Source organism: Choloepus didactylus, chromosome X (genome assembly GCF_015220235.1).
Source record: "Choloepus didactylus isolate mChoDid1 chromosome X, mChoDid1.pri, whole genome shotgun sequence".
In the NCBI taxonomy this organism is placed as follows: Eukaryota; Metazoa; Chordata; class Mammalia; order Pilosa; family Megalonychidae; genus Choloepus; species Choloepus didactylus.
In genome coordinates, this window is record NC_051334.1 from 69,189,999 (window position 1) to 69,209,091 (window position 19,093).

At 37.4% G+C, this 19,093-nt stretch overlaps 1 protein-coding gene across 3 annotated transcripts; it reads left to right on the plus strand.

The window, feature by feature from the left end:
• Nucleotides 1-390: 390 nt before the first annotated feature.
• On the plus strand, nucleotides 391-840 carry LOC119523446 (protein tyrosine phosphatase type IVA 2-like). 3 transcript variants are annotated; one of them, XM_037822225.1, is made up of 2 exons: nucleotides 391-717; nucleotides 775-840. In XM_037822225.1, exons 1-2 carry the CDS (start codon nucleotides 391-393, stop codon nucleotides 838-840), a joined length of 393 nt encoding a protein of 130 aa, XP_037678153.1. The 3 variants fall into 3 exon arrangements, with proteins under 3 accessions (XP_037678153.1, XP_037678154.1, XP_037678152.1); XM_037822226.1 differs by having other exon boundaries at nucleotides 391-486; nucleotides 580-840; XM_037822224.1 differs by having other exon boundaries at nucleotides 391-840.
• The last annotated feature ends 18,253 nt before the right edge of the window (nucleotides 841-19,093 follow it).

Consider the following 19,093-nt stretch of genomic DNA (forward strand, 5'->3'; position numbering starts at 1 on the left):
TCCAGTAAAATTAAGCGTCGAGTAAACAAAAGTGGAAAGCGATCTACACTTTTAACTTGACTCACTAGTGCCTAAATGTAGTAAAGACTGCTTAAGTTTTGTATGTAGTTGGATTTTTTTGGAGTCCGAAGGTATCCATCTACAGTCATTGAGGCCCAAGTTGAATTCGGATTCGAGTGGGTTCTAAATCTTTCTGTGTATCTTGAAGAGAGAAGCTTCTTAAGGAATAAACAAGTTGAATAGAGAAAAAACTGATTGATAATAGGCATTTTAGTGGTCTTTTTAATGTTTTCTGCTGTGAAACATTTCAAGGTTTATTGATTTTCCCTGCCCCCGCTCCCTTTTCCCCTCACGCTCACACAAGGACGCACACGCTTTTTATTTGCCATAATGAACCACCCAGCACCTGTGGAGATCTCCTATGAGAACATGCGTTTTCTGATAACTCACAACCCTACCAATGCTACCCTCAACAATTTCACGGAAGAACTTAAGAAGCATGGAGTAACAACTTTGGTTCGAGTTTGTGATGCTGCATATGATAAAGCTCCAGTTGAAAAAGGAGGAATCCATGTTCTTGATTGGCCGTTTGATGATGGAGCTCCACCTCCTAATCAGATAGTAGATGATTGGCTAAACCTATTAAAAAACAAATTTCGTGAAAAGCCAGGTTGCTGTGTGGTCGTGCATTGTGTTGCAGGATTGGGAAGGGCACCTGTTCTGGTTGCACTTGCTTTGATTGAATGTGGAATGAAGTATGAAGATGCAGTTCAGTTTATAAGACAACAAAGAAGGGGAGCATTCAATTCCAAACTGTTGCTTTACTTGGAGAAATACTGACCTAAGATGCGATTATGCTTTAGAGATACCAATGGGTATTGCTGTGTTCAGTAGAAAGTAATGTAAACGAAGGTGACTCGATTGTAACCTTTAGCGGGAACTCTTGGTACCTTGGAAATGTGAATCTGGAATCGTAACTGTGTCATCAGAGTAGTGATGGATTCAGTACTCCTCAGCCACTCTCCTCATGATTGGAAAAAAGCAAACAAAAAAAGAAATCCCTCTATAACATGAATAAAATGTTTAAGAAAAGGAGAAAGAAAAAGGGATTAATTCAGTGAAGGATGATTTTGCTCCCAGTGTTGGAGTTTGAATTTCTGCCAGGATTGAATTTTTTCAAAATCTCTTGTCTTTTTTAACTCGTTCAGAATAGGTCTCTATGGAAAACCACCAGAACATCAGCCTGTGCAGAACCATCTGTTTGGGGAGCACGCTCTTCCATTATGCTTGGCGTATAGATCTCCCTATGGTGGGATTTCTTGTTTCTTTCCTTTTCTTTTCTTTTCTTTTCTTTTCTTTTCTTTTTTCCTTTCTTTTGTTTTCTTTATTTTTGATGGGAGGTGGGAAGGGTATATTTTCTCTCTCTTCTCTCCTTTCCCCCACTCCCTGATACAAGTTGTGAATGGAATAGGAGAAGCTCTTATTGCTGTAGATGTGTGTGCAGTCTGGCAGCCTTAAGCCCACCTGGGCACTTTTAGGAATAAAAAAAGCAGTGGCATATATATTATATTCCCCAGGTGGTTCTTAGTCTTTACTGATGATGGGGTATTTATGTTAGTTTCTTTTCCTGAAAATCCTATCCAATGCTAGGCAAAAGTAGCCAAGAGCCTTTTGGTTTTGATTTTTGTTTTGGTAAATTAGTGTGGAAATGGGATTTAAGAGGAGTCTCTCTTTTCAGAGAACTTAGCTGAGAGTCTTATTCTTCCCTTTTCCAACCAATGAAGCTAAGTAGGTATCCTAGAAACTTGTTTTTTGAAGGGGAAGACCCCAGGCCATCACTAAAGTTGTCCAGGCAGAGAGTTATTATCATACTTTCTACATGTCGTAGAATTGTGGGCTGTAGCATTACTCTGATTTTCTGTCTAATGAAGTCAGAAAATTCTGGTAGTTTAACATTTTTATTTTAGGACTGATTTCTACTCTGAATTTTCAGGAGTGGTCAAAGGAGTAGCAGCAAAGACATTATTATTTTGGACTTGAGAAATGCCTGTGATCAGTGTTTCCCAAACTGCCCCCTATATGTACAGTTCAGTTTAACCACTGATTGCCTTGTTATTTTCTTACTGGGTTATTTTTTGAGATTTAAAAAAAATCGCTGGTTCAAAACCAACAATGCCTAGTGAGTATGCGTCCACAGGCCATAACAGGGTAGAAGAGAAACACAGGGCCACACAATGAGTAGCAACGGGACTGTGTTGCTTGTGAGGTGGTGTAGTACTATTTTTGCAGATTCTTTTCTGGGTTCAATGTGCTTATCTAGACAAGCTGCTTTTCTGCTTCTTTCTGCAGTTGTGACTGGGTTGCATTGACAAAGCAAGTTGAAGGGCACCACCAGGGGATCTTGCACTCTTTTCACCTAAATATTACATATTTAATAATGATCTGCTTCTAAGGCTCAGTACAGGCTTAGGGTCATCTTGTCCTGCTGGAATTTACTGTGTGGAGCCATAAACCTCCCATTTTGTTACGATCAGCTAGGCCAGTAGGAATGAACTGGGACCTTGTCTCATGCTGATGATACCTCAGATGTTGGCCAGCTATGTGAACTGCCTATTTCCTACTGCTGGAGTTGTTTTGAGTTTTAGCTACATGCAAATCTGTAGATTCTCTCCTTCCCCACCCCTAAAAACAAAACAAAATAATGCTTTTTGAAATTGCTTCTAGGATTTTAAAGTGAAAGATGATGGTACTATCCACAATTCTTTATTTCAGAACATAATAATAGATTCCTTTAACATACCCTCCAAGCTCAGATAGACTGTTGACTCCAAGGGTTTTGCTCATACCATAACAAACCTTTTTCCTTTGACATACTCTAATTTTTGTTATTTTGGGGGGAGGGTGTGTGTGTGTGTGTGTGTGCAGTGTCCATCAGTATCAGTGCCTGCCTGAGTTAGGAAAAGTACATTCCTGGTTATGAGTGAGAAGGGTGTATAAAGCAACATGAAACATTAGCCCATATTTTGTTTTAAATTGCAGACTAATGTCAATTGCTCTCAGAAGTGGATTTTTTTCCTCAAAATTAAAACAGCTTTTTTTTCTTTTGGATTTAATGAAGTAATGCTAGCTGAAACCAGTTTGACATGGTGAGAGATGTCAGACTGATGAGACATGTGGAGCCTGATTTAAAACCAAACCTTGAACCCTTTTAAAGAACAATAAAACATATTTTACATGCAAAAAAAGAAAAGACTAATTGGTTTCTAATTTTCTTTTCTGGTAGTTTTCTTATCTGGCATTGGTATTCAGGTTGGCCTCATAAAATGAGTCAGGTAGTCTTACTGTTTCAATTTTTTGAAGAGTTTGAGCAGGGTTTGTATTAATTCTTCTTTGAATGATTGGTAGGATTCATCTGTAAATCTGTGTGGTACTGGATTTTTCTTTGTTGGGAGATTTTTGATGGCTGATTCAATCTCTTTACTTGTAATTGGTATGCTGATGTTTTCTTTTTCTTTTAGGGTCAGTGTAGGTTGTTTGTGTGTTTCTGGGTATTGGTACGCTTCATCTAGGTTGTCTAATTTGTTGGCAAACAGTTGTTCCTCATACTCTCTTATGATCCTTATTATGATTGTGGGGTAAGTAGTAATGTCCCTTCTTGTTTCTTATTTTATGTATTGGTATCTTCTCTCTTTTTCCTCTGTCAGTCTAGCTAATGGTTTGTCAATTTTATTAATCTTTTCAAACAAAACTTCTGGTTTTGTTAATTCCCACTTTTTCTTATTCTTAATTTCATTTATTTCTGCTCTAATCTGTTATTTCTTTCCTTCTGCTTTCTTTGGGATTAGTTTGCTGTTCTTTTTAAAGTTCCTCTAGGTGTGCAGTTAGGTCTTTGATTTTAGCTTTCTTCTTTTTTAATGTATGAATTTAGGGATATAAATTTACCTCTCAGTATGGCCTTTGCTGCATCCCATAAGTTGTGATTTATTGTTTTCTTATTTTCCTTTGCCTTGAGATTTTTACTGATTTCTGTTGTAATTTCTTCTTTGACCCACTGGTTGTTTAAGAGTGTGTTGTTTAGGTTCCACAAATTTGTAAATTTTCCAGTCCTCCACCTGTTATTGATTTCCAGCTTCATTCTATTATGGTCAGAGAAAGTGCTGTGTATATTTTCAAACTTTTAACTTTTATCGAGAATTGTTTTGTGATCCCACATGGGTTCTATCCTAGAGAATGATCCATGAGCCTTTGAGAAGAGTGTATATTGGCTGTTTTTCTGTGCAATGTTCAGTATAAATCTGTTAGGTCTAGTTAATTCATCATATGATGCTTGTTATCTGTTTCCTTATTGATCTTCTGTCTAGATGTTCTATCTATTGATGAGAGTTGTATATTGAAGTTTCCAAGCATTTCTCCCTCCAATGTTGCCAAGGTTTTTCTCATGTATTTTGGGTCACTGTGGTTAAGTGCATAAATATTCATTATTGTTATTTCTTGGTGGATTTCAACTTTTATTGAAAGTGTCCTTCTTTGTCTCTTACAATAGCTTTTGGCTTAAAGTCGATTTTGTCTCTTATTACAGTAGCTATATCCAAGCTCTTTTTGGTTACTGTTTCCATGGAATACCTTTTCCATCCTTTCACTTTAAACATATTTTTCTCTGTGTGTCTAACATAAGTCTCTTTTTAACAACATACAGTTGGATGTTTTTATCCATTTTGGAAATCTATGCCTTTGACTGGGGAGTTTAATCCATTAACATTCATTGTTATTGTAAAGGAAATAATTAATTCAGCCATTTCATTCTTTGATTTTTTAATTAAATTTTATTGAGATATATTGACATACCATGCATTCATCCAAAGTGTACAATCAATTGTTCAGAGTACCATCATATAGTTGTGCATTCATCACTCCTATCTATTTTTTGAACATTTTCCTTGTACCAGAAAAGGTAAAAATAAGAATAAAAAAAATGTAAAAAAGAACACGCAAATCATCCCCTCACCCTATTTTTCATTTATTTTTTTGTCCCCAATTTTCTACTCATACTTCCATACACCAAATAAAGGGAGTGTGATGCACAAGGCTTTCACAATCACATTGTCACCCCTTGTAAGGTACATTGCTATACAATTGTCTTCAAGAGTCAAGGCTATTGGGGTGCAGTGTGATAGTTTCAGGTATTTACTTCTAGCTATTGCAATGCATTAAAACCTAAAGAGGATTATCTATATAGTGCATAAGAATGGTCACCGGAGTGACCTCTTGACTCCATTTGAAATCTCTCAGCTACCAAAAATTTATTTTGTTTAATTTCACATCCCACTTTTGCCCAAGAAGATGTTCTCAATCCCATGATGTTGGGTTCAGATTCATCCCTGGGAGTCATATCCCACATTACCAGGGAGATTTACACCCCTGGAAGTCAGCACCCATTAAGGGGGGGGTAGTGAGTTCACCTCCCAAGTTGGCTTAGATAGAGAGAGAGGGCCCCATCTGAACAACAAAGAAGCACTCAGGGAGAGACACTTAGGCAAAATTATAAGCAGGTTTAGCCTCTTCTGTGCAGTAACAAGCTTCATACGGGCAAGTCCTGTGATAGAGGGCTTGGCATATCAAACCACCAGCCCTTAATATTTGTGATAACATCAGCAACAATCCAGGTGAGGAAACCCAACACCTCTGCATTTTCCCCAGCTCCTCAGGGGGGGCCCTGCATATATATTTTTATTCTCTGCCCAGATTACTTTGGGATGTGTCACTATTTTACACTAACCTATGCAAACCTACCAGGTCTCACTTCCTATTAAAAGTTCCATGTAATTATGGTATTTGAACAAACTGTATGAGTTAAATTGTTTAGGAAATATAGATCTAGCACCAACTAAACATCTCTTCTCTTGGTCTCTCATGGAATTTGAAGCTTTAAAACACAGTCAGTACTGTCCCTTATGCTTTGGCCTGATTTGACCTAGTCTTAATCAAATCTGCTTCATTCATATCTCTAGTTGAAGTCTGGACACTTTTTCAGCTTTTTAACAGTTGCTATATGTGCTAATACTGACATTAATATATGCTGAGTTCTAGCTCTGAGTTTCAGGTGTCACACAGATACCCAAAGTTTCAGGGATTGATCAGGTTATACACAATGGGGTCAGCATCACAGAATCTGGAGATAGCCATTACAATTCAGGCATAGATGTGACTGCTGTAAAAGCTTGCAATCTATGGACCATTACAATAAGCACTCCCCTGAAAAGCTGTGCTGTAAGATTCAATTCTGAGTTTATACATTATAGTTAGTCCATATTGTGGCATTATAGTGTTTGCCATTGATTCTGGCATAGTTCACTCAAAATGCTGTCTAAAGGTTCCATTCACCTCATTGCATGTGTCACAAATTCACTCCTCACAGTAGCTCAATGTTCCATTGTATGCACACACAACAGTTCACCATTCTGTTCCTCAGTTGATGTACCCTTAGGCCACCTCCACCCATTGCAAATCATGCATACTATCTCCATAAACACCAGCGTGTAAATGTTCATTCATGTCCTTGCTCTCAGATCCTCCAAGTATATGCCCCCTATTGAGGTGGCAGGACCTTACGGCACCCACATACTTAGTTTTGCTTGGAACCACCCCAGTGGGTCCTACAGAAAGGCTACACTATTCTGCCTCCTAACCAATAGTAAATATGTACATTCCTCCCTCCACATTTTCTCCAGCACTTTTATCCTTGTTTATATTTTTCCATACAATTTTATAGAGCTATATTCACATACCATATAATTATCCAGAGTGTACAGTCGTTCATAGTATCATCACACAATTGTGCATCTATCACCACAGTCAGCACTTGAACATACTGATTACTATGAAAAAAAGTTTTTTGTTAACAATAAAAAAAACAATAAAAAGAAAAATAATATATCACACAATACAATATAACAGGAGGGCCAGACAACAACACCACTACCGAGAATCCCATATCCCTCCCTTATATCCCCGTCTTATACACATGTAGCTTTGGTATATTGCTTTTGCTACGTTTAATGGAAGCATAATATAATGTTATTGTTGACAATAGACTCCAGTTTGCTTTGATTATAATTTTCCCTAATAGCATCCCCTTCCCAACACTCTGCATGGTTGACATCCATTTGTTCTCCCACATGCAGGAACAATTTTGTATTTGTACATTTAGTCTCAATAATTGACCACTCCAGTTTTTGCTAAGTTAAACATTCCCAGTCTTTATCATCTGTCTTTACCTCAGTTTCATTCATGCCCCTAGCCCTCCTCTTTCAGCTTTACTCAAGGGCATCTTTGTTCAGTGTACTTACAATATTGTGTTACCATCACAATATCTGTCCAGATGTTCTATCAATTGATGAGAGCAGTATATTGAAGTGTCCAACTATTATTGTGGAGTTATCTACTTTTCCTTTCAGTGTTCTCAGTGTTTGCCTCATGAATTTTGGGGCACTCTGGCTTGGTGCATAAATATTTATGATTATATTTTCTTGATGAATTCACCCTTTTATTAATATATAGTGTCCTTCTTGGTCTCTTTTAATTGTTTTACTTTTGAAGTCTACTTTGTATGATATTAATATAGCTACGCATGCTTTTTTCTGGTTGCTGCTTGCATGAAATATCTTTTTCCAATCTTTCACTTTCAGCCTATTTTTTCCTTGTATCTAATGTGAGTTTCTTATAGACAACATATAGATGGGTCCTGTTTTTTAATCCATTCTGCCAGTCTGTGTCTTTTTATTGGGGAGTTTAATCCATTAACATTTAGTGTTATTACTGTAAGGGCCATACTTTCTTCTATCATTTTGTCTTTTGGATTTTATATGTCATGTCTTATTTTTTCTGCTCTCTTTTTACCCTTCCTGATAATCTTCATTTCTACACTCTTCTCCAAATCTCCTTCTTCTGTCTTTTCCTATCAGCCTGCAGCATTCCCTTTAGTATTTCCTGTAGCACTGGTCTCTTATTCACAAATTCTCTCAGTGGTCTGTTTGTCTGAAAATATTTTAATCTCCCCCTCATTTTTGAAGGAGAGTTTTGCTGGATATAGAATTCTTCATTGGAAGTTCATCTCTTTCAGTATCTTAAATATATCATGCCACTGTCTTCTTGCCTCCATGGTTTCTGTGGAGAAATCTGTGTATAGTCTTATTGAGCTTCCCTTGAATGTGATGGATTGCTTTTCTCTTGCTGCTTTCAGAATTCTCTTTGTCTTTGACATTGAGCAATCTGACAAGTAAGTGTCTTGGTGTACATCTATTGGGGTCTATTCTGTTTGGGGTGCACTGTACTTCTTAAATCTTTAATTTTCTGTCTTTCATAAGAGTTGGGAAATTTTCAGTGATTATTTCTTCTATTATTCTTTCTGCCCCTTTCCCCCTCTCTTCTCCCTCTGGGACACATGTAGCATGTATATTTGTGCATTTCATGTTGTCACTCAGCTCCCTAAAACCCTGCTTATATTTTTCCCTTCTTTTCACCATCTGTTCTTTTGTGTGTGTGAATTCAGGTGTCTGGTCTTCCAATTCACTGATCCTTTCTTCTGCCTGTTCAAATCTACTGTTGTATGCCTCCATTGTCTTTTTCATCTCCTCCATTGTGCTCTTCATTTCCATGAGTTCTGCCATTTGCTTTTTCAAGTTTGTGAATTCTCCCTTATGGTCATCCAGTGTCCTCCTTATATCCTTCATCTCTTTTTCTATGTCTTCCCTCAGTTAATTGACTTCATTTTTGAATTGATTTACATGTGTTTGAATGTCTCCAATTAGTTCTTCCTTCAGTTCATTGAATTGATTTAGCAATAATTGCTTCAACTCCCATATCTGGGTTGAACTATTAGTTTGTTCCTTTGGCTGGTCCATATTTCATGTTTCCTAGTATGGGTCATTATCTTAAGCTGTCTAGGCATCTGACTTTCTTGATTAGTTTATTCTGGAGCTTGTTTTCACTCTTTTACCTAGGGTTTTCTTGTTGGTTGGCTTTGTTCTCTAATCTTTGATGTTCAGTTCAGCTTATTTTAGACCTTTAATTTAGATTCTGTTTAGTTGATCAGAACTTTTCACCTCTTGTTTTTCTGTTTTTTTTTTTTGCCCTGCCTCTATGTAGACTTTTTGTGTGATGGTATCCTCAGATACAGTCAACCCCAGGCAGGTTTTCCCAGTCCAGAGAGGCCCAGGTCTGAAGAGGAAGGTCTGGAATTTCCTTGAGAATGAGACTTTCTTGTAAGGCCTTTAGACTCTGTGCTTCTCCTATGCTGTCCAGCAGGTAGAACTTGCCAGATTGCAGTTCCTCACCAGTGTAAGGAGGTGTGGAGACTTTAGTTTTCCCAGTGATCCTGATCCTGTTGGGGGCATGGCTGATTGAAGCTAGTTTCTGAATTCCAGCCCCTGGGATCTGAGTTCCCAAAAGTAGGGCTACCATTGGAGCTATGCCACACTCCCCTTTTCTTGGGAAGTTATGGTGTTTACTGATTTTTTTCCACCACTAGACTTACTTCTTTGTCTCTTAGGGCTATCTTAGCTCTGCTCTTGCCTGGGCCCAAATTGCAAGTCTTTGCAGCTTTCTGTAATGGGCTTCTTAGAATAATTGTTTTAGAAAAAAAGAAAAAGAATAAAAGAAAAAGAAAAAGAAGGGCCCAGTATAGACTATTTACAGTCCTTGCAGATCTAATGGACAATTGAAATGCTAAAAGATAAGGAGTTGAGGGTGATTAAGGAACATTCAAGAAAGCAGAGAAACTGGCTTTTTAGGCAAGGGCCCTCGCCCCCTGGATTTGCCTATGTGCCTGATTTTGTTTGAGCCTGGCCCATCTCAGTATTATGTTCACCCAAACTCCAAAAAGTCCCTGTTTTAATTTTTTTAAATTAAAAAATTTTTTTTTGCTGTTTTTGCTAGCCCTAGCTCCTCTCTGCTGGGCTGACTGCTCCCAGATTCTCTGTTGTCTGGTCTCAGTTTATCTATGGTTATAGTGTTTGTTCTAGAGTCTGAGTTTGTCCATCAGAGATGCAACTGCAGTTCTCCTTCCTGGTTTCCAGCACCAATGGCCCCTCCTCCCACTGGATTGTGCCTGGCAAGGAGGGGCATGGGTCCCCTGGCCTTGAGAGCTTACAGATTCTGCTGATTTCACATGTCCCACACATTTGTAGTGTTGTATGAAATCTGTCCAATCTCAGATTCCTCTGCAGCGTCCAGTCAATGCAGTTCCTGGCTTTCTACCAAGTGCCCCAGATGAGTAGCTAAAACCCACACTTCACCACTCTGCCATCTTGCCCCACCTCCTTCAGTTCAATTTTTCTAGATAAAGAATTTTGTGCTGGAATTTTTTCCCTTTTAGTACCTTAAATATATCTTACCACCACCTTTTCACATCTATGGTTTCTGATGAGAAATCAGAACTTAGTCTTATTGAGGATTCTTTGTGATGAATCAATTTTCTCTTGCTGTTTTCAGAATTCTCTCTTTATCTTTGGTATTTGACATCCTAATTAGTATGTGTCAGAGTAGCTTTATTAGTGTTTATTCTGTTTGGAGTATGTTGCATCTCATTGAGTATACATATTTTTGTCTTTCATAAGAGTTGGGAAATTTTTGGCCATGTGCTCAAATTTTCTTTCTGCTCCTTTCTCCTTCTCTTTTCTTCTGGGATACCCGTGATGTATATGTCTGTATGCTACATGATATCACTCAAATCCCTGAGATCCTGCTCAATTTTTTTCTATTATTTCCTTTATCTGTTTTCTTACTGTATGATTTTGATTGTTCTGTCTTCTAGTTTACTGATTCTTTCTCTTGCCTGTTCAAATCTGCTGTTGTTTTCCTCTAGTGTATTTTTAATCTCCATTATTTTCACTTTAATCCCCATAATTTCTATGTCTCTTTTTAAACATTCAAATTTGTCATTATGCACAAATATTTTCTTCTTAATATCCTTTATCTCTATATCCATATTTTCCTGTGTCTCCATGAATTGATATAGGTGATTTGTTTGAAATTCTTTGATTAGTTGTTTCAAATTCTGTCTCCTCTGCAGTTTAAATTTTGTTCCATTGAATTACCCATATCTTCCTGTTTTTTAGCATGACTTGTAATTTTTCACTATGTGGGTATCTAATTATTTTGATGATTTAAATCTGAAGGTCAGTTTCTCTCTTCTGCCTAAGGTTTTGTCATTGATTGTCTTTGTGTTAAGGCTCTTCTTTGATGTTTAATACAACTTATCCTGAATCTTTAGTGTAGCCTATGTTTAACTGTTCATATTTTTTCAGATGTTTTTCATCTGATTTTTGCTGTGAATATGTGCCACAGTTTCTAAGATTGCATTTTTGTCCAGTTGTGTCACCTCTGGCAGAAAGCTTCCTTTCCTATGTTTGTTTTCTGAGAATCTTGATCTGTTCTGTTTGTTTTTGTGCACAATTTTCTCCCCAGCTCCTATGATTTGTTTAAATTCTCACTCTCTCAGTGTCCTTTTTGCTTACCCTTTCCAGTTTTGGGACCCATCTTGTCTTACAACAGTTCAGTTTTCACCCTCTTTTTTTCAGTAAGAATTTTCTGCCTCATTTCTCCCTGTTTGTGTGTCCTTTCATGGGGACCTAGATGGAGTCCATCTAGAAAGATCCATTTTGTATTTAGGTGTTCTAGTAAATAGTCACTGTATTGAGTGTGTGCACCTCTTGTCAACAATTGCCATTGTCTCTCTTTTTTCCCCAGGTGCCCTTTTTTAGGCAGCACTCCTCAGTCACTTGTGTTCTTCCCTGGTTCTCTGTGTACTTGTTTCCCTCTGGCTTGATATGTATGGGGTTCTAAGTTGCTGCCATATGTGGCTCTGTATTCTGCATCCCTGGTGATAGGGACCTTGGACATGGTGCCTTTGGGTATCTCTCAAGCTGTGTGGTACAGAGTGAGGCAGAGATATCCAGAATGACAGGTCCAGGATGGAAATCTCCTTCCTGATCTTGGGCATTATTTTTTCTCTTTCTTTGATTCAGAATTTGTAGAGAACTTCTCCAGTCTCTACTATCCTACAGAGTTCCAAGCAAGCAGGAGTTGCCCTTCTAATAGTTGATTCTGAGGACAGACTTTTCCAAGGGATGTCTTACATTACCATTTTGATGACTTCACCTTCAGAATTCTGTTACACTGTAGTGTAAAAGGTTACATTTAACTTTTATTCAGCTTTATTCTTAGTTATTATCTCTCACATTATGACTAAGATGACCACCAGCAACTTCAAATTCCATATAACTATTCCTACTAACAGGATTGAATTGAGAAATATAGAACATTCCACTCAGCAGCAGCATAATACACATTTTTTCAAGCACCCACAGAATATTCACCAAGATAAACTATACCTGGGCAATAAAACAAACCTCAAAAAATTTAAAAGAATTGAAATCATACAGAGTATGTTCTCTGACTATAATAAAACTAGATACCAGCAAGAGAATGATTACAGTGAAATATCCAAACACCTGGATATTAAACACACTTTTAAATAGAGCATGAATCAAAAGGAAGTCTCAAAGGAGACAAAGAATTCACGGAACAGAACGGTAATGATAATACAACATAGTAAAATTTGTGGGACGCACCTAAACACTCCTGAGAGGGAAATTTATAACACCAAATGCTGTAAAATGTTATGAGGGGAAAAAATCTCAAATTAATAACTGAACTTCCTACCTCAAGAAACTGGTAAAAAATAGAAGCCCAAAAGCTACCAGAAAGAAAGAAATAATATAGATAAGAGCAGAAATCAATGAAATTGAAAAGAGTAACACAATAGCAAAAACCAGTAAAACAAAGCACATACTCTTAAAAAACAACTATAAAATCGATAAATGTCTAGCAAGATTACAAAAATGAAAAGAATGACAACACACATCACCAAACATCAGAAATGAAACAAGGCATATCTTCACAGGTCCTGCAGCCATTCAGAAGATAATACATGAATATAAATTTGACATTTTAGATGAAATGGACAAATTCCTTGGGGAAAAAAAAGTTAACTGCAACTCACTCAATAACAAATACACTTTCTGAATAACCCTATGACTACCAAAGTAATTGAATTTGCAGTTTAAAAGCTCAAAAAGAAATAGCTAGGCCTGGATGATTTTACTGGAGAAGTGTACCAAACATTTAAATAAGAATTAACACCATTTTAATAAAATCTCTTCCAGAAAATAGAAGAGGAGGTAGCACTTCAGGGCTAATTTTATGGGACCAGAGTAATCCTGATACCAAAACTATACAAAGGTAGAAAAAAAGAAAATTGCATTCAAATATATCTCGTTAACTTAGACACAAATATCCTAAAAAATACTAGCAAATTCAATCCATCAATGTATAAAAAGAATTATTCATGATGGTCAAGTGAGATTTATTCTAGGAATGAAAGCCTGGTACATTATTTGAATACTCACTAATGTGATCCACCATATCAACAAGCTAAAGAAAAAAATCACATGATCATATCAATTGATGCAGAAAAATCACTTGACAAAATCCAACACCCATTCATGATTAAAAGAACCTCTCAGCAAACATGGAATAGAGGGCAACTTCCTAAATATGATAAAAAATCTACCAAAAAACCAAAAGCTTACATTATGCTTAAGGGTAAAAGGCTTTCCCAAGATTGGGAGCAAGGCAAGGATGTCCACACTCACCACTCTTATACAACAGAGTATTGGAACTTCAAGCCACTGCAGTAAAGCAAGAAAAAAGAAACAAAAGGCATACAAAATGGAAAGGAAGAAATAAAACTTTCCTTATTTGAAGATGACCAAAAAACTTCCTAGAATTAATAAGTGAGTTCATTAAGGTTGCAGGACACAAGATCAGCCTACAAAATCAATCACATTTCTATATACTAACAACAAACATTTTGAAAGTGAAATTCAATATTCAATTACATTTATAATCACTCCAGGTTTATACTTAAGTGTGAACCTAAGAAAACATGTACAGGAATTACATGCTAAAGATTACAAAGTGTTTACAAATAAATCAAAGACAATAAGTAAAATTTAAAACTATAAAACATTTAGAAAAAAATAGGAGAAAACTTGGGGATCTGGAGGTAACCAAAGAGTTGTTATACTTGACACCAAAAGCATGATCCCTAAAAGGAAAAATTGATGAATTGCATCTCATTGAAAGTACAATAAACAAAATTTTAATTCTATGAAAGATCCTTTGAAGAGGATGAAAAGGAAAGTTACATACTGGGGAAAAAATACTTGCAAACCACATATCAGACAAAGGACTTGTATCTAGAATATATAAAGAACACTCAAAATTCAACAGTTGTCAAACAATCCAATTAGAAAACACTCAAAAGGTATGAAGAAATGAAGAGGAAGTTACAAGACCTTTTGTAACATGGAAAAACATTGGAAATATGCTCAGTGAAATAAGCAAAGACACATAAATGTAAATATGAGATGACTAATAATAGAAAATTTGTAAAGAGGGAAAGTGGATTAGAGACTACAGGGGGATGGGGAGGGGGATGTAGGAGTATTTGTTTTAAATATATAAAAATAAATTTAGGGTACATTGAAGGGAGCCATCTATTCATTTTGGTAACATCAGATATTAGTTTATCTAAGGGTTAATGAATATAATATACTAAAAATATGAAGAGATATTCCACTGAAGAGGATATACAGATGGAAGATAAGTACATGAAAGATGTTCAACATCATTAACCATTAGGAAAATGTGAATTAGAACCACAATAATATATCACCACGTATCTGTCATATTGGCTCAAAATAAAAAATAAAAACTAGTGAAAACCTCAAATGCTGGCAATACACATAAATTAGAACACTTATACATTGCTGGTGGAAATGTTAGAGTGTTGCACCCACTCTTGAAAATAGTTTGGCAATTTTGTAAAAATATGAATATATAATGACCATATGACCCAGCTATTGCACACTTGGGCGATTATTCCAGAGAAATGAAAAGTTACATCCACACAAAAACCTATACATGAATGTTCACTGAAGCTGTCTTCATAGCATCCAAAATCTGGAAACAACTCAGATGTTCTCTAAATAGGTGAATGGTTAAATAGGCAAAGATATCCATACTTTGCTATATGACAAGAAGCTGACAGAGGGGTTCAATATGGAGTACCAAGGAACCTTAACCTTCAGTTTTGGCTCAGGTGAGAAAGCAAAATACAGTCTGAAAGTGGCTGGCATTACTGAATTGTTGAATTGAGCTGAGAGGAATGGAGAAATGCAGCAATAGTCAAAGTAATAATAAGCTAAGAATCATAGAATATCAAGGTGGGAAAGGACTGCAGAGTTTATGTAACCCAATCCCTACATTTATCTAATGGGAAAACCAAGGCCCAAAGAGTTCCTTCCACCACCAAGACTAGATCCAGGTTTTCTGCCTCTCAGTGCTGGATTTTTATGGCAACATCTTTTTAAACCCTATTGCCTATTAATTTGTCACATTTTGCCTTGCTTTTTACTTATGGTGATCATACCTCTCATATCTCCAAGGTCAGTCCCAATCACATGTGTTTTTGTTAGAAGGACTGTGGGTCCTGATTAGGGGTTTTGAAAATATTATCAAATATTACAATTCTTATGGGAGATTAAATTGGTACAAGTGTTTTGCAAAATAGTTTAACTGAAATTGATAAATCTGATGCTTATAGCCTAGGACACAGCAATTCCACCTGGAGACTTGTACCATTTTGTTTAAGGCAGAATTATTTATAGAAGAAAAAAAAAGCAACTGGATACAACCCAAATGTCTATCAGTAGTAAAATAGAAAAAATACTGTGATATATTCATAGAATGGAATAATACACATTTATGATAATGAACTAGCTACAAAAACAGGCAAAAATACGGATGGATTTCACAAAAAATATATACTGAAAGAAGCAAGTTATAAAAGATTCTATTTCCAAAAATATTCTGAAACAAAACAAAACTCTACAGCTTAGGGAGGCATACATAGTTAATAGAACTATAGAAAAAACACAGAAATGTATATTTCAAAAGTCAGGATAGAGATACCTCCAGGAAGGAGAAATAGAGAACTAAGATTGGCGAAAGTTTCATAGGAGCTTCTGTGGTGCCAGCAATGTTCTCATTCTTGACTTGGGTGGTAATTACATGAGTTTGCTCGCTCTTCAATGGTTCTTTTAACTGAATGTTACCTATGTTAAACTGCATGTTCACAATAAAATGTCTTTTTTAAATAAAATGTTATCATTGTGATTATAATTTTATGTTCATCCATCTTCCCCACTAGACTGTAGCTTACCCAGCTTTAAGCCTCTAAACTATAGCATAGGATTGACCTAGAGTAGCAGGCTCTTGGTAAATGATAGTTAAGTTGATTAATTTCCATGACGCTGAGAATGAAGAGTCCACGTTCTACCCACAGGGAAGAATCAAGAGATAATCTCCGAGTACCTAGCCAGTGGGAGTGAAGGATGGAAAGCAAATTGTGGGCCTTGAGAATTTTAAGAGATATACACCAAAAGTGGTGATGGAAGGGTCTAAATTGACCAGTGTTTTCCTAAATTTTCCCAACTCTATATATCTTTGACCAAGAGCCTCTCAACTGGTGGGTGATGTCACCGAATTGCAGACATAAACAGCTATAGAAAACTCACCACCAGATATTCAGCACAAAAAGGGGGATAACCTGACTTGTTCAGAACTCTGGAGGAGGATATGGATGGGAGAAGGATCCTACAGATACCAAATTGAAGAAGAAGAGAATATCATGTAGGAGAACTCCATTCTGGGCTGGCTGGTCCTCTCCCTTCCCCCTCACTTGGTCTCATGCAATATGGAAGGAACACAGAACCAACAGTTGGGAATCCTCTCACCTACCACTGGTGGCACACTATATAATCACTCAAAGCAGTGAGACAGATGTCAATAATTTGGATATTGGGGGGTTAAGGGAGGACATTTCAAGGCCCAGATCAGGGAGGGAAGAAGAGTCTGAGAAAATATGGGCAGAGACTGTTTCAAACCCTGGGTCTGAAAGTCCTTTTCCAACCCTTGAGGAACATAGCAGCTGGCAGCCTGATTCTTGCCTAGGGGACTGCTGAAAACTGTGACAGTTGGGGGAGTCATCTGCCACTGGGAGAGCAGGGTACACAGCCCCACATTGAGACAGATTTTGCCCAGCAAAATGAGGGTGCAGGAACCCCACAGTTTCAGCACTAGTCAGGGGCTCCAGAAGGTAATTCAGCCTTACCCAACCAGACTCAGCTGGGCTCCAAGAGGTAATTAAACCCCACCTAGCCAGACACAGCAGGGTTCCAAGAGGTATTTCAGCCCCACACACCCAGATTCAGCCAAGCTCCAAGAGGTAATTCAACCCCACCCAGTCAGACTCAGTCATGCTCCAAGAGATAACTCAGTCCTACTTGGAGAGTTGCAGATGGGCTTCAAGTGGTAATGCAGCCTTGGCTAGTCAGGCACAGCCTCAGATCCAGAAGGTAAACAACTTCTGAGGACAATTCTGTCACAGAATAGCATCATCTGCTGGGCAGACCAGAAAGCACAAGGGAATTTTGGATTTCTCAGAACCTCTATAGACCTTATCCCAGGCACAGTGGAGCTGATCTACACCCCCTGCATGGGATCCAGTTCTTCTTAAGTTGGGAAATATGGATGACCCAAAGGTTAAAGCAGTTTTCTAAAACAAACCTAGGGCTTGCTGGCCAGCAATAAAGGAGAGCCACTGGGAGCCAACAAACTTGCATTACCCACACACAGAGGACTTGCTGTGGTGCCCAATGTATACCCTCAAGAGGCAGGCTGCTGTGGGTGCCTCATTGGGGGGGAACTGGAGAGCAGAGCTAATCTGAGAGCTATCCTGTGACAGAGACCTATAGGTGGGGAAAGAGCCAGAACAAAAAGAGATTAAAAATTCTGATCAGTTAAACAAAAGATATATTAGAAGTCTAGAACAAGTTGAACTGAACATCAAAGAACAGATAGAGAACAAATCCAACCAACAAGAAAATCCAAGGTAAAAGAGTTAAAAGGACTTTTAGAATAAACTAATCAAGGGAACCAGATACTTAGACACCAACAAAAATTACAAGTTGAACTAGGAAAAATGAAGATATGGCACAGTCAAAGGAACAAAGTAACACTTCAAATGAAGATACAGGAGTTGAAACAACTTATTAAAGATGTTCAAGCAAACATGCTAAATCAATTAAAATATCAAATCAATGAGTTGAAGGAAGATATGGCAAAAGAGATGAAGGATATAAAGAAGACATTGGACAAACCAAAGGAAGAACTAAAAAGTTTGAAAAAACAAATGGCAGAACATAAGGGAATAAAAGGCAAAATAGAATAGATGAAAAAAATGCAGATTTAGACAGATTTTTAAGTGGCAGAAGAAAAGATCAGTGAATTAGAGGACAGAATATCTGAAATCCAACACACAAAGGAACAAATAGGAAAATAACAGAAAAATATGAGCAGGGACTCAGGGAAATGAATTGAAGCATGAAGCACATGAATATACATTCCATGGGTGTCCCAGAAGGAGAACAGAAAGGAAAAGGGGCAGAAAGAATCATGGAGGAAATAATCACTGAAAATTTCCCATCTCTTATGAAGGCATAAAATTCCAGATTCAAGAAGTGCAGCATATCCCAAACAGAATATACCTGAATAGACCCAAAAAGACACTAAACAGATTGTCAAATGTCAAAGACAAAGAGAGAATCCTGAAATTAGCCAAAGAAAAGCAATACATCACATACAAGAAAAGCTCAATAAGACTATGTGTGGATTTCTCAGCAGAAACCATGCAGGGGAGAAGGCTGTGGTATTATATACTTAAGATACTGAAAGAGAAAAACTGCCAGCTAGGAATTATATATCCAGCAAAACTGTCCTTCAAAAATGAGGGAGAGGGTGACCAGCTACATGAGGTGCCTACAAAAGAACACTTTGTGTCTGCTGAACCATGGAGGAGCCTCCACATCCCCCAGGAAGTGGGGCAAGATGGCAGCATAGAGAGGAGTGG